We start from the raw sequence: 23,596 nt of genomic DNA on the forward strand, positions 1-23,596 counted from the left end.
CTCCCATTATGAAATATTGCGTGAGGTCCATATTTTTCAAATCAGTCTAGCAAAAAATCAAGCAAACGACCCTATCTTTTTTATTTGCTTAATTTTCTAGATATATTCTGAAGTTTTGAAAAATCAGAGTTTAATCAAATTCTATATTGTAGAAATAATTTCGATCTAAACGTGCAGAACTACCTTAACTTTAACTAAGTATGGGCAAATGTCTAAAATAATACGCACATGCACCTATACATTTTACTTCACCACATAATAGAATTTATGTTTATTTACGAATGTGAGAAGCTTCATCAAAATCTACATCGTAGAAAGATTTCTATTAACGAAAATGTTACGAAGTTTGTGATTTTCCCGTAGAATACCATACTGAAAAAATGCGTGAGGTCCAAATTTTTTAAATCAGTCTAGCAAAAAAGAAAACAACAAGCACACGACCCTACCATTTTTTTTTCGCTGAATTTTCTAAGTAAATTCCGAAGTTTTGAAAAATCAGGGTTTGATCAAATTCTACACTGTAGAAACAATTTCGATCCAAAGGTGCAGAAATACCTTAAGAGTAAGTTGTAAAGATAATAAAATCATATGATGGCAAAGCTTCATTAAAATTATTATGTAAAGTTTAAAACAAGAGCTGTGCCCGAGAATGCTACAAATGTATGCGAAAAAAAATCACACATCATTTCGTGTCCTTGACCTTGACCCGGATCATAAGCGTGACACACCTTCTCAATATTATTAACATCTGTTAAATTATATTCAAATTCCTTGATAATTGGAGTTATGTACCAGACAAGAAACACTTTTGACTTCTAAATATGACCTTGACCTTTGAGCTAGGGGTTTAGGTCTTATGCATGACACCTCATCTTATTATAGGAAACTTTTATGCCAGATAATTTCAAAATCCCTTCATCAATGGCAGAGTTATGGACCGGACAAGAAACAGACCATATTAATCTATAACCTCTAATTATGACCTTGACCTTAGAGCTAGGAGTCTGGATATTGCGCTTGATAGGTCGTCTCGTTATGAGGAACATTAAAACCTAGTAATTTTAAAATCCCTTCATCAATGGCAGAGTTATGGACCGGACACGAAACATACCCTGTTAACATTTGTCTTCTAAGTGTGACCTTGACCTTGGAGCTAGGGGTCTGGGTCTTGTGCATGACACGTCATATCATTATGGTAAAACGTTATGCAAAGCTATTTCAAAATCCCTCCATGGATGGCAGAGTTATGAACTGGTCACGAAACAGACAATGTTAACCTTTTACCTCTATGTTTAACCTTGACCTTGAAACTAGGGGTCTAGGTCTTGACACGTCGTCGCATTATGAGGAACATTTATGCCTAGTAATTTCAAAATCCCTATATCAATGGCAGATTTATAGACAGGAGATGAAACGTACACTGTTAAACTTTGACTTCTAAGTGCGACTTTGACCTTATAGCTAGGGGCCTGGGTTTTGCGCATGACACGTTGTCTCATTATGGTGAATAGTTATGCCAAGTTATTTCAAAATCCCTGTATGCATGGAAGAGTTACAGCCCGGACAAGAATTGACCGGACGCACACCCGGTCGCACGAACGCACGCACGCACAGACGGACGGATAGTGCAATTTAATACGCCCACCTTTTGGGGCATAAAAAACTTAGTTGTTATTTCAAAAATGTTATGTCTGCTAGTTTAGAGATATAACTAGTGTTGCGCAAGATCTGGTGTCAAGTACCATTATAACAAATTTCACGGATGAAACAACATCCTATTTGATATTGCCAATGTTATTTTCTTACCTGGCATTCGTAGTTATCGTCATCTTTGCACACATCATGTTTGCATAAATATGTATAATTTGCTTTCAGGCAATGTTCAGGCATGAACATATCAACAACAAGAAATTGGTACTTTCGCACGATTCCATTAGGATTTAAAGGCTTACTCCAGGACACAGTTAAGTTTCTTTTATCAGTCTTTGTGTCTGATATTTCAACATTTTCAGGCGCTGCAATTTAACAAAGTCATGAGAAACTAAGCTGAATATATTAGGAAGAGATCATTTCCTTCAAAGTTATCTTGCTAGACTATAAGAAACGATGTTATTGTTAAAAATGTTTCTGGAAAAGCAAACAATACGACACAATCTTTCTAAATGTACCAAGAAAAATAAGTTTTGTACGTAAAATCAAAACTTCATCTGTAAGTTGCCTCTTGATTTAATGGATCACAGGAGAGAAAATAAAAAGGTATATGCGTCAAAAACAAATAAAATGTTATATTTATACGATGTTATTTGTTGTTTGATAGCTTTCTTCTCCTCAAAGTAACTTTTGGCTTGCAATGTTTTCCAGGTCAATTTAGTGACAATTTCAATAGCGTATTTAAAAAGCCCTGTTTGAAAGTGTTCTAATAGTAATATAATACTGGCTGAATGTATTGAATTGGAATACTGCTTAATGTAACTTTTATGTCCATTTTTATATTTATATAATTAAGAAAGCCATGTTGTTCTTAGGCTTTTTAATATATTTTGTTTTCATTTATAAAACTTCACGCTAAATGGAATTCCCTTTATTGAACTGTTAAAGTTATAGGTCTTAATAGAATGTTACAATACGTCATACAAAATGAAGCACAAGGACTTTATTTCATAATAATGCTTAGCAGAGGGAATGTACTTCTGCACTTAATTTCCGTTCAAGATCATCTGTCACTGTGAATAGTCATGGTACTAAACCCCTTCAGTTGAGTCAAAAATAACCTTATGATTGTTCATGGCAAATTAATATAGTGTGTACATGTATTTGTATTCCTCTTAATGGCGTGTATCAATTTATAAAGTAACATTAAACCCCTTAGATACCAATTAATGTGAACAATTATGTACAACTTGAAAATGAGACATTTTCATATAAAAGGAGTTATAAGACTAAGTCTTGCTATGTTTACTTATATTTCACTTTGAAAATTCATATTCCAATCCCATAAGTTGAATCAAAGTAATTAGCATAAACGTTACAATTTCATAATAGTACAGAGAAATAACTTTATCATCGTTTTGAGCAGGCTAATTATTATTATGCCGTTCAATTCCTTTTACAGACATGAAATATACCAAGTTACGTTAAATTCACTTCAAATGAATACAATCAGAACGTTTTGTATATAAAGTAAGGAAGCTCACTGGACACGTTTTGTCGACTTGCTTATGGGTCGACATGTTTATGTAAATTTGCAATGAAGTATATACATTGGTTTCATAGCTGGTGAAGGAAAATAATTTTGCCGCATGTTCTTAGTACAAAATCCACATTCAAATTCCAGAGGGGAATAGTTTTGACAAAATAAAACACAGAATTGTAGAACTTTACTTGATATGTATTCTTGCCTTATGATGATGATTATTATTATTATCATTATTATTATAATCATAATGCCAATAATATATAGTATTAAACACAGGGTTGTATGACGTTTCAGTGTATGCATATGAAATATTGAAGGAATCTGCACTTAACGGATACTGACTCGGTGTTCCATCAAGTATCTTTTTTTCGAAGAAATTTCTTTAAATTAGGTGGTACTCAATAGTGTTTTGCAATATTTGTCCTTGAAACTGCTTTATATACAAAAACGTTCAGAAAAAAGTACAAGTTCCTGTTAAATCTTTCAACTGAACAAACAATTTTATGTATAAGATTTTTGTTTCGTAATAATCTGTATCAAAATACAGAAAACATGTTGTTTTAATGATTATCGTATTCATGTTTATCAATGTGGACGAAACGAGAAATAAAAGTTAACTACCGACACCAACCAATCTTAATAAGGGCATGGTACGACCTAGTAATACCCATGTTTGATACAAGTAAGTATAAATGCAATTAATATAATATGTATTTTTTGTAAGGACAAAACAGAATTTTACATTAAACGCAAATTACCTGTTTCTTTTGAAGTCGCATTTAGCTGAACTTGTAGTGGTTTGCCGACCTGATCTCCAATATTAGTTGTAATACTGACACTACAGTTTGTTCCGGGATCTAGATATTTTGCGGTTGAGTACAATGCCGTCTCTGTATAAGTTTGGTTTTCCTTTAGTGTTGCATTTACATTTGGGCTTTTACATGCAAAGTTGACAGTGTAGTTGTCTGCATATCCTTCTTTAGGCTGTATCCATTCAATTGTTATAGAGTCGTTAGTCGTGTTGGCAATAAATACATACGCAACTTCTGCTGGACCTGCAATAAAGTACTAAGTCATATAAGTAATAAAGATGACACAAGAAACTTTTAAATCTTTTAAATTTAGTTTGAAATTACTGAAGTGAACGCTTAGCATTTATTAACAAACGAATTGTACGAGTTGGGCAATAGTTATATATAACAAAGTGAGATGTATAGTTTCACCAAAGAATTGCTGAAATAGACAGCAGACGATAGGTGTCATATTGTTTTTCGTATTTTATCAAAACTATAAATTATTCAAAGTACTACATTTAGAATATGAACAAGAATTAGATTTTCACAATTTTATTCAAGGTAAAGTGTCAAAGAACAAGTATCGGTGTTTGCCTCTTAATAAAGCATAATAATTCAAATAATAATCACAAAATAAAGTATAACTACACTTGATTTTCGTTTTGCTTTATACTCACGTGTAAATGTTGTTATTGTAGAAAACCCGTCACTCGTAATTCCAGTAAGAACTGTGTAAACCTCGAAAGTGTATCGAGTGCCAGGCGTTAGTTCTGATAATACTGCTCTCTCTTCAGTGCGATTAAATATTCTCTCAGTTTTATTGTTGTACTGAATTTTGTAATAGTCGAATATTAAGTCATTGTTTCCAGAAAGATCTATTGTAACATTTTTAAAATCAACCGTGCCTCGAACTGCAGTGGGTCTTTTGGGAGCTGAAATTATAACATAATTATTGCAGACCTAAACAGTTAAAAACAATATTTTCATACGTATGAAATTTAATACTTTTATTTTGTTTGTCTTTACGTTTGTGCTATCTCATGACATTTATATTTGTTTTTCAATGTATTTATAACAGATCCAAATATGGCTATGTATCAGTAGGAGATTTTCAAATGACAAATATTCATATTTTTACCAGTTTTCTGTTTTAATAAATATTTCGGATGTGTATTATTCTATATAATAATATTCACATTAGAAGTTTTATTTAGTTTTATTTCTCTTGATATTATTTTCTATCTTCAATGGTTTACAATAAATTAACTGTACTATAGCTATAAGTAAAAAAATGGGATTTGTATAACAAACCTGAATATGAAATCCCTATCCCTGGGTTTTTACTTTTCAATATAGTTTTGCTTGTATATTTAACAGCATATGCTTGTATTTTGTACAATGTAGCTGCTGTAAGATTGTGAATTGTCTTTTTCAAGATTCCCTTGATATGAGTTTCAGTGATACACGAAACATTGCAAATTGTAAACTGGAAGTAATCGTACATATCATCCCAAACTTCATATTGGACTGTAAAATTAGTTTTATGCACCATCTGTTTTGGTATATCAATAGAGTGAAGATTACTTGGTCCTGTATGAAAATAGTCCTTAGACTAAATATTTCCTAGGCTTCAAACAATAGGTAATAAGTCATAAATGGTAAATATCACAAATTGTAAATCATTGAAACGACAGTTAAGCACAGTTATATGTACCGTTATGCGTTAGGCAAATTACAGAGCAAACCTTGTAAATGGAATATGAACCGCCAAAGCAATACGTTAGCAAGTTTTGTTTCATTCACTCTTTTAACTATGCATCACGTGTCCGAATAACCTGCAGGGAACTGGTATATTTGAGAGGCAGAATTGAACTGTCTATGTATTTGAAGAGACTTGACAACATCGATTTCAAAATTGCGTAATCAAGAAGCATCATTTTTACTTTACTTGTAAAATAACAGAGCATAATTTTCAAATTCCTCTTTTAAATTTGAAAAGAATAAGAACTTGAAAACATGCTTGTAAATGCTTTTAATGTCGTATTGTTGATGCTGTAGAAGCCCGGAACTAGTGTATGCACAGTAATTCTGTATTCTGTTCCAGGCTGTAAGTTATCAAACTGAACTGAAGACACATTCATAGGCACCATCTTGGTGTTGAATGTTTGTTCACCAGCTGATAGATCAAAAATTTGCAACATCCAATGTGTGAAATTTGATGCTGGATCTTTGTAATGTACGCTCAAACTGTTGTTGCTAATGTTGTCTTCCGGGATGAAAACTTTATTTGGAAGTAGTGGTACTGAAAAGTTACATATATGGAGTTAAGGATTATTCAACAATGTTCGTATATCTATGCCAGAAGAGATATAAGCGGTGATGATATTTTGTGGAGGGGCGCTTTTAACATTTCAAGCTACTACTGTTTTAATGATAAACGATTTTTATCCAATATTCCGAAAGTTTAGGATTTGATAAAGGAGAGTGTGGCGTCTTGGAAACGTTCAAAACTATGATGATTTTATATTTTGAAAATCGCATGTTTCTTATCATTTGAATGAGGTCTAAAACAAATTCTAAAGGAATTGGACTTTTCATATCAAGGATTGCATAAATCACAGCAAACCCAACTGACAACGGAACCTCGACGAGAATGTTGGCATATAACGTAAGGTTGAGTTGATGTCTTGATATGAATAACTAAGACAAGTACCAACTAAATGTGCTGTCGCCAGTAGTATCTATCAAACTAAAGTAAACAGGGTGGAGAAAAGTACACAAAGTTAAAGCAACCAAGTTAATATTTCTGATATTATTCGCGTATTACTTGCGTATGACTTAAGTTGAGGGATATCCAAACGGTACATGTATCTCAAAAAGCACCAAAAGGAAGGTTATTATGAACATATTTTAAGGAAGATATTTTGTTTCGAAAAACAGGCAGTGAAATGAAGAAGTATCTCATTGATATTTCTCAGTATTTTGTATTTATTTGTCTTTGAAATGATCGATAATTGACAGCTGCGCCAGGAGTTATGTGATAACATATATTTATTCGTCTTTCGTAACAGTGTAGAAAATATATATATATATACACTTGACAATGAAAAGACTCGGCACAAGATGGAAGTCTATAAATCAAATAAATAAAATGACTTCACATGCCTTTCCAACAGTATTTAATTATAAAAATACAAACTAGTTTCGCCTATCGGCTCATCAGTGTATATACAATGTAACGTGACGTTTATATATATACACAATAAACTACATCTCACTACTGGATGCACGTACCATTAAACCTGGTTTAAAACACTGTAAAATATCCATTAATATAGGAAAATCTGTTAATTTACCCCATTAATTCTTGCATCACTTTGTATAATAGGTTTCACAATATTAAAAGGGTTACATGTTAAAATTCAATTAAAATTTTTGACCATAAATCATGCCGTTAAAACTTAGTTTGGTAGCTAAAAAAGTTAATGGTTTTGAAAAAATAGTAAAATTCTGTATATTTTGAATTTAACAGGATTATTCATTGCACTTAAATTTGATTGACTGCCCATTAAATGTTCAGGGTATGTACAATTTTGTTTAAGAGTAAACTTAATGGCCCTTAACAGCAATGTGATGCCCATTAAATCCTAAATTCTGGAAAATGTGATTCGTATATCTTCAGAAGCACATTTTTTTGTTTGTTGTTTTGTTTGTTTTTGGCTTTCACTCGTCCCATTGAATGCTTATTATTCCTGTCCCATATTGTTCTAAAATGGATTTTAATCATAATAAATACATACTAGCACACATCGTCTATAATATATCATGATGTTATATTTTGTTGCATTAAAGTTATTTCCCCTTGATGCAATTACGCCATGTTTTTCAAATGTTTGCAAATTGTGTTCCTACAAAGAATCGGATTTATTTCGATAAAAGTCGGATGAAAACATATTAATTTATTTGATAACATTAATCTTTTTGTTTGTTTTCCCTGTCCAAATAATCAGCATTAAATTTTGTATAAGAAAGTGGGTGGGGTAAGGAATTTACATTATAAAATGTGTTCAGAACAGTTTAGATTTTTAATTTTTCCAATCCTTGAGTAGAAACTAATGTTTATAGAGGAGTGAGCAGTACACATGATTGTGAAGGTTTACAGTCCGATTTAGATTAATTTGGGGCATGGGCAGATCAATGGCATCTTCGTTTCAATGACTCAAAGAGTTAGTTACGCTTGATTGGGGAGAGCTACTTGTGATGCAATCCCTCGAACATTTGCTCTTAGCTGTTTAAGTGCATGCGCCTGAGCACAAAATACTGAAGGAATGCTAAATTGCGATCGCCCATTGTGTGCTGACATTGTCATCAACAGTAGCTTTTTGAATACACATGACGCCTAATGTCTGTACTAATAAAAACTTGGTCAGAATATTTGTCAATATAAAAATGTTGAATAGTTAAAACTACACACATGGTCACTTGATCTATTAAACTGGTAACTGTAAACCCTTCTCAGTGCAACACAATACGATACAATATCCATTTATTTTCTCATTTCATATGAACATATGAAAGGATGAGGATACAATATGACAGATGTATGTACGAGGCTGTTACATGTGTTTACATTACAAAATAATGAGAGAAAAATGAAGAATCAAATATTCTTTTAGCATTTTACAAAACAGTACACATGTATAGATCCTATTACATGTGCAGTGATACGTAGTAGTTTAAATCAATGCGGCAAATATCAGTATGAAGTTGGTTATCTTAAAATGTCTACGTCTGATGGCAAATTTTAATGGCTCTTAATTTGATATAACATTTAAATATTACTAACCCATTAAAATTGAATTTGACATATTTAATGAGACCATTAATCAATTTTTAATAATTAACGGCCAATAACCCATTAAAATTGAATCTGACATATTTAATGAGACCATTAATCATTTTTTAATAATTAACGGCCATTAACAGAGTATTAAAAATCAATGGCCCGATTAGTATTTACTAATTAGTGTGGAATTAAGGATTACTATTTTAATGGTACATTAATTTCATGCCAATTAAGATTTTTAATGGAGTTTTAAGGAGCCAATTAACTAATTTTAATAGTTTATTTAAAGCAGCTTTCCATGGCCATCAAAGTCGTTTTAACAAGGTATATTTTACTAGGGTTTTAATATACTTATTTCATCGCTTTTTAATGTATGGCATTAAAACTATACTCATGAAAATCTCATTGAATAGTAAAAAGTAATGTGTGAATTTTAATGGTGACCTGTTAAAACTCTTTTAAAACGTTTGAAAAAATTAAAGTCAATTTCATGACTCTTTTAATGGCATGTGCATCCAGTAGTGGCTATCAGCGGAAAGTCGGAGCAGAGTTTTACATTATAATTCCGGTCTTGTCGTTTACTCTTAAAATTAGATCCACTACCAAAGACGTTACCCTCAGACGCCGATTTAATACAGGGAAAGTTTATGTTGTAGTTTTTGGCATTTGACCGTCAAGTGTGAACTTGAACTAAATGACCTGGATTGTACCTTCTCCAAGTCGTCTTGACGAGGTTAACAATCAGTGCTAGTTACCAATTGTTGAAAACAATTGCCGTACACACAATTTTACTAATTTCATGAAAATTTTCCAAATAGTTCAAAACCTTGCACGTGGTGACCTAGGTGTGTATTCTGCATGTCGTCTCAATGGGATAAGTTTAATAAAATTTTAGAAGATATGAAGCGGCGACGAATTTAAGCTCTTTGACCATTAACCTCCAAGTATTATCTTTACACCGAACCCGAGTTGGCCGCTCCATACGTTGAGTTAAAAGAAAGATTATGCTGAAAGAATTGAAGGCAATCTTGTTCTTTCAACTGTTTAAGTTTTTAGAAGAATGTTTTCTTAATTTCTCTCAAAGAGAAATTCTTCGGTTTGCCAGTACAACGTCTTGTTTTTGTTTTAGCGCGCCGTTAAGATCACGTTTTTACTATATCTGATTCTGGTAACTTGAAAGATTTCTAGGTTTCAATGGGACTATTTGATCTATTAAATCCGTGACAGCTTTCATTTTTAAAGGCTTTGTATTGCAATATCCTGATATACAGTGTAACTTTTATGTCAAATAGAAGGTCTCCATTGATGTTAGAAGTATCGTTTTGCTTTTAAAAGGTATATTTCATTGAATTCTGTGGCAATCGTGTAATATTCAAGCAATGAAAACTTTCCAGTATTTCTTTTGAAATCATATTGTTTATATAAGGTATTATTATTTATCGGTATATGCTAACTAAGATTTTCTGAAAGATTTATAGCAATCCATCAACAATAAAACCAGACCTGATATTTTAAATAATGTTGGAGTTCCAGTTGAATGCATAATACACCAAAGATGAATTAAACACTAATTAAGGTATCTTGAAACTTTCAAAACTTTCTATAACTACTTACGGAGGTATGTACTTTAATTCAATAGTTCTGCCGACAGGCGCTTTCAAAGGTTTTTCTCATGAGGAGAAAAAGCGTTTCCTCAGCTCATGAACTGCTTCGTGTTTTAAACAAGTTACTTCTTTACCATTTTCACTTTGCTTTAGAAAAAAACACATATAACAATTAATTAATGTTTCTTCTGACTTTATGCGATCAAATAATACGAAACATAAGGGGTTAACCGTAATGCAATGGAACCACTGACCACTGTCACGTGACTGAGACACGTGATGAAAACGCTAATTTTTGCATAGGTAGACACCAGGAAATGAAATACTTACTTAAACTTTCATTTTACCAAACAGATTCAAGACAAATTTTGAAGCATATGACGTACTTTAAAATTATCAGCAGACATTCCTCTTTACAATCAATCATCAAAAACGATGAAGCTCGTCTTTACTAGTCTGGAAATTGACACATTATATTGATATGGACTACATTCGAGTAGACCGTAGACGTATATCCGACAATTTCTTTTTCGGCACCATTGGGTATCCCCGTTTATTCCTTTACAAAAACATACACATAATACTATAATCCAGCATACAAAAGCAATGCAATAAAATGCAAACAACACAATGAATAAAAGAAAATAGTTTTTCAATAAATTATCATATTTATCAAATATGTATCGATTCAGATATAATATGCTTTACATATGTAGAAGGAAAGTAGTTTTAGAGGAAGATGTGAGGCTGATTGAAAAAAGAGGATAAATAACAGATGAGGAAAGGGTATTGTTTCCGTTTATCTATATTGAATTTATGCTAAAAAAGGTATGAAGTTTTAGGGTAGCTAAATTTTAGTTGGCCCTAGGTCGCTCACCTGAGAAATAGACCATAACAGTGTAAACGTGTTTGACCTAGTGACTCATGGAAGAAATATTCTGACGAATTCTCATTAAATCTTGAGCAAATATCTTGAGTGTAAACATGTATTGTTTTATTTGACCCAGTGACCTAGCTTTTGACCCCAGATGACACATATTCGATCTTGACTTAGATTTCATTACGACAATTTTATGAATATCTAGTGTATATATCCACTGCGTACACAAGGGTTTTCTTTAATTTGACCGAGTGATCTTGTTTTTAATACCAGATAATCAACATTCAAACTTGACCTATATTCCATCCAGACATACATTCTGATCAAATTTTATGAAGATTCGGCGTAAAATGCAGTCCCTATTGCATACACAAGCTTTTTCTTTGATATGACCTTGTAACCTAGTTTTTGACCCCAGATGACCCGTATTCGAACATGACATATATTTCTTCAAGGCAATCATTCTCACTGAAATTCATGAAGATCAATTAAAAATACAGCTACTATCAAAAACACAATGTTTTCTTTGATTTGACCTAGTGACCTAGTTTTTAATCCAATTAACTCGGCCTAGATTTCATTAAGGTAATCATTCTGACCAAAATTCATGAAAATCAATTGAAAATTACAGCCTCTAACGCATACACAAGGTTTTTCTTTGATTTGACCTAGGGACCTAGTTTTTAACTCCAGATGACCCATTTTCAAACTTGGCCTAGATTTTATCAAGGTAATCATGTGGACAAAATGAAGATCAATTTAAAAATAAGCCTCTATCGCATACACAAGCTAAATGTTGACAGACAGACGACAGATAGACGCCGGATATCGGACGATCACAAAAACTCACCTGGGCATTTCTCAGGTGAGCTAAAAATACAAAAGCATTTTTTTTTACATTCGTACCTATTGGTGTTGGTTATTTGTCTGATATTTTCAAAGCTTGGAGACAATGTACGATTACTACAGTACTTTAGAGTGTAGCGGAATTCAGGATACAGAGGATATGTTTATAACTTTGAATATTTATAATTGAATTATTATTTTTCAGATCATTCTTTCACTAACATGCAGACAGCGTCCTGATATACATCTAATATGTTTGCTTTTAACTTTGCTACGTTTTATATCTCATCAAATTAAAATGAAAGCTATCCTTTACTGACTATATCAGTGTGTATCAAAAACACTTCAGTGTATGAAATGTATTTGATTGAAATTTAAAAATGTGAAAGTTTTTGAAAATAAAATACATTATTATTCTGATTTATAGTAAAATAAAGACTTGGAAAGTTTGTATATGTGTTGATATTTAACTAAATATTGAAAAACATTATCAAAGCTATTCTACAAATTATAGACCAGCGCATATGTAAACAATGACATGGAGAGAAAAACACATAACTTTCCATTAAAAGAATATCTGTTTTCTGACTGATATACAGACAAAAAATACAAAATGGGTGGACGGATAGCTCAGTGGTTTGCACACTGGCCTTCCAATCCTGAGGTCGGCGGTTCGATCCCCGGCAGCTACTCGGGAATTTTCAGAAACGCTTTTCAGTGTTTCTCACCCAACTAGAGGTGTACTGGTCAGGAACCCAATCCTTGCGTGTATCAGTGCTATACACTGGACACGTTAAAGAACCAGGCTGTCTATTCGCAACGAGCTAGGCTAAGTTAGCCGGACAAGCCTGTATCTGATTTCTGATCTCTCTGTCGTGGGGGCTTTGTCTTACTCTGTCCCTCTGGTCAGATCGCTCTGTGTCTGTACTAGTAGAAAATGAATTATGCGCCCTGTGTGGCTGCATTTGAACTATGTAAAGCGCCTTTGATCGAGAAATTGATCATGAAAAGGGCTCTATATAAATCTGGTAAAATAACAAAATTTCGTTTCTTTGAAGAGAATGCTGGCAAAATTAGTTAGCTACCCGCTATACCCTAAAGCAATGTACCGATTATTGACATTTTAGCTCACCTGAGCACAAAGGGCTCAGAGTGAGCTATTTTGATCACTCACGGTTCGTCAATCCGCCCACCCACACTTTTCTTATTGAGTAGAACTTGATAAAACTTGGTCATGATATTTCTTCGGATGTCCTCTTTCAAAGTTGTTCAAACTACTAAGCTTGGTTGCACATAGATCTCGCCAAAGCTAAAAAATACATCTATCAATATCTCCTCTTAAACCGCAGCCGCAGGTCCAATTTTATTATAATTTCACACAAATCGTTCTTTGGTAACCATCTGTCGAAGTTGTTCCAATTATTACAATTCATCAAAAACATGGCCTCCAGTAGGCGTGGTCACTTTTCCTTATAAATATATTGTGGAAACTGTAAAAATCTTTTTGCATGACACTGCTTGCCCGATTTTAAATGAATTTCGCATAAATTGTCCCTCTGTAATCCTCTGCCAATATTGGAAACCATAAATTCTTAATATATAAAACTGCTGGTCCAATTTTGAAATAAATTGACACAAATGGTCCTTATATTAATCATTTTCCAAGATTTTGTTTTCAAATTATATAGATTTTAAAAACATCTTAACGTCAGATGTCGTGGTCACTTTTCCAAACATCAATATAGTGGAAACTTCAAAACTCGTCTTGTATGAAACTCTTGTCCGACTTTTTGAATAGTTTCATACACAAATGGTCCTTGTGTGACCATCTACTAAGATTGTTTAAACTATTACGATTTGTAAAAACAGCATGGCATTGGGGCGTGGTTACATCTCTTTATGTATAAAGTAAATTTTGAAAAACAAATTCTTATATGAAACTGCTGGCCCGTATTTAAAATATTTTCACACAAATAGCGTGTGACCCTCTACTAACATTATTTTGTTTCTTCGAACAACAAGTCCTCTAGGGAATATGTTCACTTTTTCCATGTATGTACAATTTATGCATGTTGTTCTATATCTCTGACTTTAATAGTTTATCATTTCTGCATTGGTTGCTAGATTATCTTTATTAATGGACCCGTCAGCAATGAAAGAAAAGCAAAATTATTGTTTCATTTTGAAAACTCTAACTCAGTTTCCATTAAGAATTTAAAAGTGAGATACGCTAGAGCAATTCTGAGAGTTTTTTATGAATTTGATTCAAATATTGATGCAGAAAAATATGGAAAGTATTTAATGGACAATCAACTCATAATTCTTATTCAAATGGCAACTGATTACTTTATTCAAGTAGGCTTTCTTTCAGCTGTTCATAGTCTTTTACTGTAAAGGTAGTAAAATTGGTTTTGAGCAAGCACTGATATGCTCACGTGTCAACTGGACTATTTGTGAAAAAGAGGGCCATGATGGCCCTATATCGCTCATTTGAGTTTAGTTGTTTGCTTTAACAGTTAAATATTTCTACTAAATAGATACAAGTAGGTAATATGTATGTGTACTATGTGTTTCTTTCTGGAGGGGGTGGGGGTGGTGGTAGGTCGGTGCTGGGGAGGTGGTGATAATGCTTTTTGATGTAACAGAATAACTTCTGCAGTTTTCATAAAGGGTTACCCAATAAATACTTGTGTATTAATTTTTGATATTTTCACACTTTGTTAGATTCGTTGTTGTTGTTTTTTGTTTTTTTCTTTTTTCGTTTTATTTTTTGCGTTGGCCAAAACGACACATAAAAGTTTCAAAAATTCGTAATGACTCGATATAACAGGCACCATATATAGTGTTCCACTTGAAGGAATACTGACAAATAATTTTGATAATTGTCTTTGTTATACGTATTAATGCAGTGAGTAGTGGGAATTTTACCCGATTAACCATTAATGAGATCGGCATATTGAGATAAGTCAGTTTTTTTTTTCAAATCTGTCACACCGTTCTCTCAAGCAGGGAGCAGTGTATAAAATATCGTAATGCGTTATATGACATCTAAAAGAGAAATTTGCCCACTGTCTGAAACTTACTTACCAGATTGGGTTAGTTCTTCTGTGTGATATGGGGTACCCGTGCTGGCATGTAAAATCTGAAATACGTAAACTGTATTAAAAATTTGTCAAGAGTAACAACCAAAACAGTTATTAAAACATTGTCTCTACAGTCAAAGAATAGTTTGTTTATCAACAACTTGAGAAGTTTAAATTTGTACCAGAAGTTGTTTAGGTTATATCAGAAAAAGATGCTGAGGCTACATCAGAAATAGATGTTGAAGTTGTGTAGGATGTATATGCCGCAGTAGTATTAAGAAAAGAGGAAGAAACCGTATCACAAGTATATAACGAAGCTGTATCAGAGATATTTATTCCAGTTATATAAGAGTACATGTTAACGCATTAAAAGTATATGTTACAGCGGTATCGGGCTAAATGTTACAGTATTTGTCAGTTGTATCAGGACAGACAGAGTCTCTGAATTTGCATAAGAACTAAAAGCTAAGGTTGTGTTAGAAGTAAATGTTGAAATTATATCAGAAGTAGATGTTGCATTCAAATGTATCAGAAGTAAACGTTGTAGCAGTATCAGAAGAATATGTTGAGTATTGGGTATTCAAAGTTGTACTAGAGGTATTTGTTAAATTTATATCAGAGTTAGATGTTGCAGTCGTATAGGAAAAAGATGTTGAAGGTGTATCAGAATTAGATGTTGCTGCTGTACCAGAAATGGATTGTCAATAAAACAAGAACGCCATGATGGCCCTATACCGTTCACCTGAGTTGCTTGCTTGAACAGTTATAAGCTTCTACTTAATAAATACAGGTAGGCAATAAATATGTGTATGTGTTGTTTGTTTTAATCATAGGGGATGATTTCAGTAATTTTGGTAAAGTCCTTGGCTCTGTGGTTTTGGACAAGAACACTCTTACAATTTTCACTATATTAGTCTTTCGATTGTCATAGCAATAGAGTTCTGTATATAAATCAATATTTGAAACATATTTAAAGAAGAAATAGACCTGTAAAGTTTCATCAAAATTGGCCCCGTGGTTTAGGAGTAGATATTGTTTAAAAGAAAGTGTTGACGGACGACGGACGGACACCAGACGGTGAGCAATCATAAGATATCACACAGAGCACTTTGTGTTCAGGTGAGCTAATTAACTAATTTAAAATCATATAAAGCAAGTCTAAAAATTCTTTATAGTTTTTACCAAATTGTTGCATTTTGTTACAAAATGTACATCTCAGTCAATAGCAAAACTGCCAACTAAAAGGCCAAAAGGACAGTGCCTGCACATGATTTTCACAAACATAATTTATTATATCAATAATTTCAAAACCAGAGGACATCATATATACAAATATACGTAAAAATACACAAAAGCTGTTCTAGAATTCAAAGATTTTCTGGGAAAGCGCGTTCCCGACCCAAAAAAGTGATCCTGCACATGCATGCTTGCACCACCTTCACTTGTAGCTGGCTACGCCCCTTGCAGTTATGCAAGCGTCATTTGCATTCTTTTACTTATAAACTCAATATCAAATATATAACAGTTGTTTTAGCAATTTGACAACAAACAAAAGAGCGCTAGCCTCGTTCTAGGTTAGGCAATGTTAAAATGACACATTCATCAGATTGTAATTTAGAAAAATATACTTACCAGAAGTATTAATTGGAACGTTGAAATACTTAAATTGCTTGTCATTTTGAAATTCTTCTCAATCTGCAAGATTAATAAAAGCAATATTGCCATTTTGATTAGCAGTTTTATTGCTTTTGGAACCCAAGATTCGGGAAATTGTAAGTTTAAAAATGGTTCAAAGCATGCTTAGTAGAGTGCTAGATGCGGCATGAAGATGAAACATAAAATATGTAACAAACTCTTCTCAAAACAGACTGTGAATATTCTTGCCCAAACATTGTCCAAAATAGGTTTATTTTGAAAATTTTGCTTTAGTTCGGCTGTTTGCAATCGAATCTCGGTATTGCTTTGAAACGACACCCTTGCCCAAGCAAGTTCCCCTGCAGTGAAAGAAACACGGTAAAGTATTGTCAGTTATCCTTTTTACAGCTAGACAAATTGCAAATATCTATAATAAACAGTAATGATAAACACAGTGCAATTAACATTTCTGTTATCTTGTAAATGTCTATCGATAACTTAATTTTAAGTGTTCAGATATACATGTACTTGTAGTCTTGTAAATTTTCTTATGTCGTTTTTAAACAGTCAAAGCATATGTTATTCATTCTGAAACTAACAATTAATTTTACGTACTTTGTGGACAATTTGAGCTGATATAAGTAACGACAGCTTACTTCTGTCAGGAGGTCTTAGAGCCACGATTGACATAGAGGTAGATGTATTGACCTCCTAATCGAAAACAAAAGCTTTGTAGTACTATATTTGTTCCTTTTTCTCAAAGTACGTACTAGGTTACTTTTCTGTTAATTTTTTATGCATGTGTGGAAGTTGTCAAACTCATCATATTAATAATTGATGTAGGCCTGAAAGTGGAAAGCGTTCCGAAAACATGTTTTCGGTTTTGATTTTATCTCAAAACGTTGAATACTTAAGATAACGTCTAGATTTAAAATCACATTTATCTCAGTCCTGCACCTTGTTACTCACATACGAAATGCAGTTAATAAACAATTATTGCAATGCGCAGTATTTTACCGTCTTGACTTTATGGCTCTGTTTTATAGCAACTAAAGGAATGCGCAGTATTTTACCGTCTTGACTTTATGACTCTGTTTCAAAAAGTTGCATAAACACACAGAATCCGTAAATGAGGAAATCGCCTTCTCCATATTCTTTGTATGCTCAATAGTATTCTTTTACAATGAAATGGTATAAAACAACCAGAGAATAAAACATTAGTCAAACGAAAACCTGCATACATTTGAAAGACGGTTGAGCATTCATACCCAGGCAACTCAAGTTCGTTCTGTCAAAATAAGTTATATTCCCAAAATGCTGAAGTATGTCCTTTATAGATTACATAGGCAGTGCAGTTAGTAAGTGGGTCGCTCAAGTTGTGTTTTATGTATACACTTCAAGGAATTTAGTTTTTTACTATTTATTTTGGTTAGAATACACACAAGAGACATAAATACATTAATTGATTTAAGACAGAGATAGAAAATGATGGGGGAATTTTTACTGATAAATTAGCAATGAGACAAAATCTTAAAAATGCGAGACATGTGACATATTTCACTTCGAGTTGATATTTAAATCTTGGGGCAAAGTGAATAGGGTAATAGATCAAATACTCACGTTTACAGATTCAGTGAAGGACTGTCAAATTGTCACATCAATGTCAATATCCTCTGTTTAAACGTCTTAATACCGCTCTTTCATTGTTCACAACTATTTAAATATTTTGCGGCAACAAACTACGCCAATAAAACTAATCAGTTTCAAATTTGATCACTGTATTTTTTTTCAGCACGTTTATGATACATCTAGTCGAATATTTCAATTTAAACTTCCTGTTTTAGTAAAACTTCACGTGACATCTACGATATCTACAGATAACAACACTTTGTATCAAAATATGAAATCTGAGTGCATTTGTAGTAGTTTCTTATTAGGTTTGATATTAGATGACTTGTGAATTATTACAACGCACACAAATATGTTATATAACATCTACTGATGTTAAGCCTGTAAAACGGAGGTTTCGATCCCCTTAACACTCATTTCCAAGCATGTGATGTGCATTAAGGTAGTTCTGCACGTTTGTAGAATTTGATTAAACTCTGATTTAGAAAATTCAGCAAATAAAAATGATCGGGTCGTGTGCTTGATTTTTTGCTAGACTGCTTTGAAAAATTTGGACCTCACGCAATATTTCATAATGGGAGTCTATGGGAAAATCATAACTTTCCTAACATTTTCGCAAATAGAACTTTTTCTACAATGTAGATTTTGATGAAACTTCCCGCAATTGTAAATAAACACATGGCCTATGATTTGGTGAAATGAAATGTGTAGGTCCGTGAACTAATTTTGGAGATATCTGACCATGATTAAAGGGAACAGGACATTTCACGTTAATTTTAAGACATTATTTTGAATTTTTTAACGTGCCATATGTTTTAATATCATATTTTGTATTTAGAAATATAGCAACAGTGCCATTGTAACAAATTTACTCACAGGCTTTGAATAATTCATAAATCGGTTTTTATTTCCGTACGCCGAATCCAGGCTTTATTCTACGTTTTCCAGATAAATGACGTTACGCCATCACTTCCGGTTTTTCAAACGTGCAGAACTACCTTAACACACGCATTAACGAGAGTCAAAAGTAGGTCAAACCATATTTTAGGCATTCCTTCAAAGATATAAACAGAATAAAACACAAAGCAATACAGCAAACAATAATTATGTTACCTGAAACCAGTCATGTCATCGTGATCCTGACTTAAAGAGCTTTCTAGTCAATTCGCAACCTCTGACTGCATATATGTTGAAAGTCATGTTAAATATGAAAAAATAGTATTTACACCACAGTTCTCTTTCGTTTATTCAACCCTGAAGCCACATGTCTGTAGAATCATAAAAGGAAAATGTACAAACTAGGTAAATGTAACTTTATGAACACACATAACCAGGGTTATTAGTATCAAGCTGGATAAATCAACAAGTTAAACTTTTGGAAAGGAAACACCAAAACAGACAAACATATGTATTTACATGTAGGGCTAATATTTCTTTCTCATTTGCAGTGGGGTAGGGCGGAGGCAAAGGAAGGTACTATGTCTTCTTATGACGCTTTCCTCTGTGCAAAATGAGAGGTGGGCCCAGTGACGGCAGATATCACATTGACCCCAGTTGACGAATTGATGCAGTGCATTTCACTGTGCTTAAGGGCTTAGGAGGCGTGAATTTTTCACAGATACAGCACTTTTCGTCGTCTACGATCTCTTTACTATCTGCAGAAATGTAACCATCAGTGTCAACGCTTATTCCAAGGTCTGCATTTACTTTCTGTAACCCGCATGTCGATGCTTTTGGGCTTGGTAGGTAGTGATTGGTTTCTCTTGGTTTTTTTCTGGTATTCATGCTTGGTCCTGTCGTCATAGCACTTGTCACCTATTATAGCTCTGCCTGAGGCATTTTGCTTGGTGATCACTGATATTTGCATTGGATTCTTCTTCTTACAAGAGCAGATGCACCCTGATGCATCTTTACCGGAACTTGCCATTTTCTCGATTTTCTCTATTTCCTCATTAAAGAATTCCTCCACTTTTTCTGGTACAGACTTTATGGCCATTACTTTTACAATTCTGTAACTTTCACAGAGGAATATTTTTTGCTGCTTTAATGAACTCCTTAAAAGTTACTGTCTTGCGGAAACCCGACTGGACATTTAGTCGAGACAGAACATTTAGACACGCGTTACATGAAAGTGCGCAGATATTGTATTTTTTGATGGATTGCCCAATTTTAGAAAAAAATGTGCTGGGCACATATCCTGTAATAATTATTTTTGAAAGGGCCAAGGGCTGAAGAATGGTCGAACTATAGATAGGTCGCACAAATATTTTTATTCCCTTTTCTCTTACACAATTGATGATTTCCGGGTTTTTATATGTGATGCATGTCCGTCTTAGATAAGCAAGATCTGATCATTGCTGCAAGACGTTAACCTGACAAGTGGCAGAAAATACAATATAGTTGTATTAGAGAATCCAATATCGGCCTGATGTTAATTCGATGTACAAAATAGTTATACTGATTGATGTCGATCTACCGATTTCAATATTTTGCGGCACTACAACAGCTCGACATTCCGACATTATACCTATATAAGGCCGATATAGTCATGTTGGCTGGGATATAGACGGTCAAACCAAAAGAAAGGTGTGTATATGTGTTGAAGAGGGTGCAGGGCGTGGAGGATAACAGATTCATCTTGAGTGTTTGCTTATCCTTGAGTTGTTACTTTTTCATTATTCATATGTTACTACGAAGAGGCTAGATAAGAAATATATACGGTATTCATCTCTTGCCTAACTAAAAGCCTTCAAATGTGTGACAGAAAAAGGTGTTCCAGTGAAAAGGGCAACCAGACATTAATGTTCATAAAACTACTCTGAGAGATAGAATTGCTGGGAGAATTGATCCTGTTAATTTTGGAAATGAAACATTCTTTACATTAGAGAACGAAAATAAAAACAGTGGGGCATTCACAGGCACGCACAGAACTGAGGTTTGGGCTATGAAACACATACACACAAAAAGTGATATAACCTATGATCTTGGAAAAAGAATAAAAGTTCAGCACTGGGCAACGTGTTGTCGTATGCATTTCTTAAGAGGTGAGAGAATGTAATTGTTTTAACTAAATTCATGTAGCTTGAAGGACCCAGCGCAAAAAAACAAAATGCTACACCGGAATCTGTGGAAGTTTATTTCCTGAATCTGAGAAACTTTATGGAAGAGAATAACTTGATGGACAAGCCATTAATTTTGGATGAGAAAGGGATTCAGACAGAACACAAACCTTCCATGGCATAGGCAATCCAAATGTTGCAGTTCAGGCAATTACATCACCCCGCTCAACAACAACCACAGTGATCGCATGCGCTTAGCTATGCTTTGTCACCCTTTCTATTATTCAAAGGTAAACAATTATGCCTCTGGTGCCTCTGGTACCAGAGGTTCTTTGCATGAGTCAGCCTGGTCAAACAGCGATATTTTCAAACTCTATCTTAAACTTTTCAAAATATTATTGATAAACGTGAAAAAGTGAACAAATTGTTTATATGTGCTAATTTATTAAGCAAATATGATGTATGTTAGAATTAATCAAACCGGGTTCTAAACAAAATTTGTAGACGGTATTTATCAAAATATTTTATGTAATAAAGGGAGGTGATAATTAAGGTAATTATTCATTTTTATATAAAATGTCGACACAAAAATATTTATACTTACAAAAAATTGAAAATATAACTATGTTTAAAATTCTAATTGAACAATTTTGGTAGTACATGTACTAAGAATATACAGAAAGCTAACGTAACCGTATAAAACATGATGCAAGACACATCAGTTCTCAAGAAAATTACTTTGAGAATTTATAAGGTGCATATTTTAAGAAAACTTTGATAAAGCTCTGCGTGTCACACTATTTCGCAACCACAGTATGATCTGCCAATATCGGGCTGATTTTATTTTGATGTTGGCCAAATATCGTTTGCCAATATCGGACCAATGTCATTATGATGTTGGCCCGCTACCGTCTGCCAACGTCGTGCCGACATCATTCCTATTTGCAGCCGAAAGTGAAGCAGCCGATATCGGGCTGTTATAGGCTACGAGGTCGGTTTGATATCGAGCCGATATAGAATGCTGGCTGGGATAAGAACCAATTAGATAGTTGAAAAAAATACTGGTTTTATGCAACAAACTTTTTAATTAAATAAGAGTAAAAGCAATATCAAGAAAAAAATAGTGTCAAAAGAGCAGGTGTGCGGGCCAACTGCACGGTCCAACTTCGTACGAAATCGTCGGCCGCTTATCTCGTTTTGAATTAAAATGGAAGCATGTTCGTGACCGACCAGTAGTATAAATCTAACAGTAATACGGAGTTTTGAAAGGAAAGCAACTACCGGCTGAAAGATCAACCCAAACCTGCAAGCGTCCGGTTGTGTGGAGGAAAGTTTGGCGAAAGTTAAATGGAAACTACGATGATTTAATGGCAAATAATCAGGAATTTATGTGAAATTTAAGCAGAATATACACTGTGACAACCTTTTGTTTGATGATTTACCATCTTTTTGCGCATGGTTTATATTCATATAATTCGTATAATTCATATCGCATATTCACGTTTTACGCTTTGGAAAATCTTCGACGTATCGAACGTAATATTTACTCGGATGATGTCATATACGTCATATACGTTATTTTTGAATATGCTAGGGGACCGAAACAACATGAAGGATCGAACTGACAGGGAGTAAGCATACTTCTTTAAACATGCAAACTTTACATCACTTTATTTGTAATATTTCAACATAAAGGCTTTAAGAAATCGATATAAATAAGAATATTTCCTGTTTATTGAAACAACTTTAGAATTGACGTTTCTCGCTGGTTTTATTTTCACAATATATCAAAAAATGTGTATCGATGTGGGTAAGGTCAATTATAATTATACTAAGTAGGCTTAGCTATCTAAATACAGAACTTCCGAAACAAATTTGATGTTGGCATTTTTGTTCTAATTAACGAGTCGCTAAGCTAACTATAACCATTTTGTATACTGACGTTTTGTTAGCTAAAACATTTGAAACTATTGCTCATCACACTTTCTAAAAATCTTCTTTTAAATGGGAATTTTAAAACATTC

At 33.4% G+C, this 23,596-nt stretch overlaps 1 protein-coding gene across 1 annotated transcript; it reads right to left on the reverse strand.

Annotated features, from left to right (window-relative positions):
* Positions 1-303: 303 nt before the first annotated feature.
* LOC128553263 (receptor-type tyrosine-protein phosphatase S-like) lies at positions 304-18,695 on the reverse strand. The gene is made up of 7 exons (XM_053534390.1): positions 18,505-18,695; positions 16,882-16,944; positions 15,254-15,308; positions 4,668-4,922; positions 3,955-4,251; positions 1,807-2,015; positions 304-372 (listed from the first exon to the last, which is right to left on the reverse strand). Exons 2-7 carry the CDS (start codon positions 16,924-16,926, stop codon positions 304-306), a joined length of 930 nt encoding a protein of 309 aa, XP_053390365.1. The 5' UTR covers positions 16,927-16,944; positions 18,505-18,695.
* Between the last annotated feature and the right edge of the window lie 4,901 nt (positions 18,696-23,596).

This window comes from Mercenaria mercenaria, unplaced genomic scaffold (genome assembly GCF_021730395.1).
Source record: "Mercenaria mercenaria strain notata unplaced genomic scaffold, MADL_Memer_1 contig_3646, whole genome shotgun sequence".
In the NCBI taxonomy this organism is placed as follows: domain Eukaryota; kingdom Metazoa; phylum Mollusca; class Bivalvia; order Venerida; family Veneridae; genus Mercenaria; species Mercenaria mercenaria.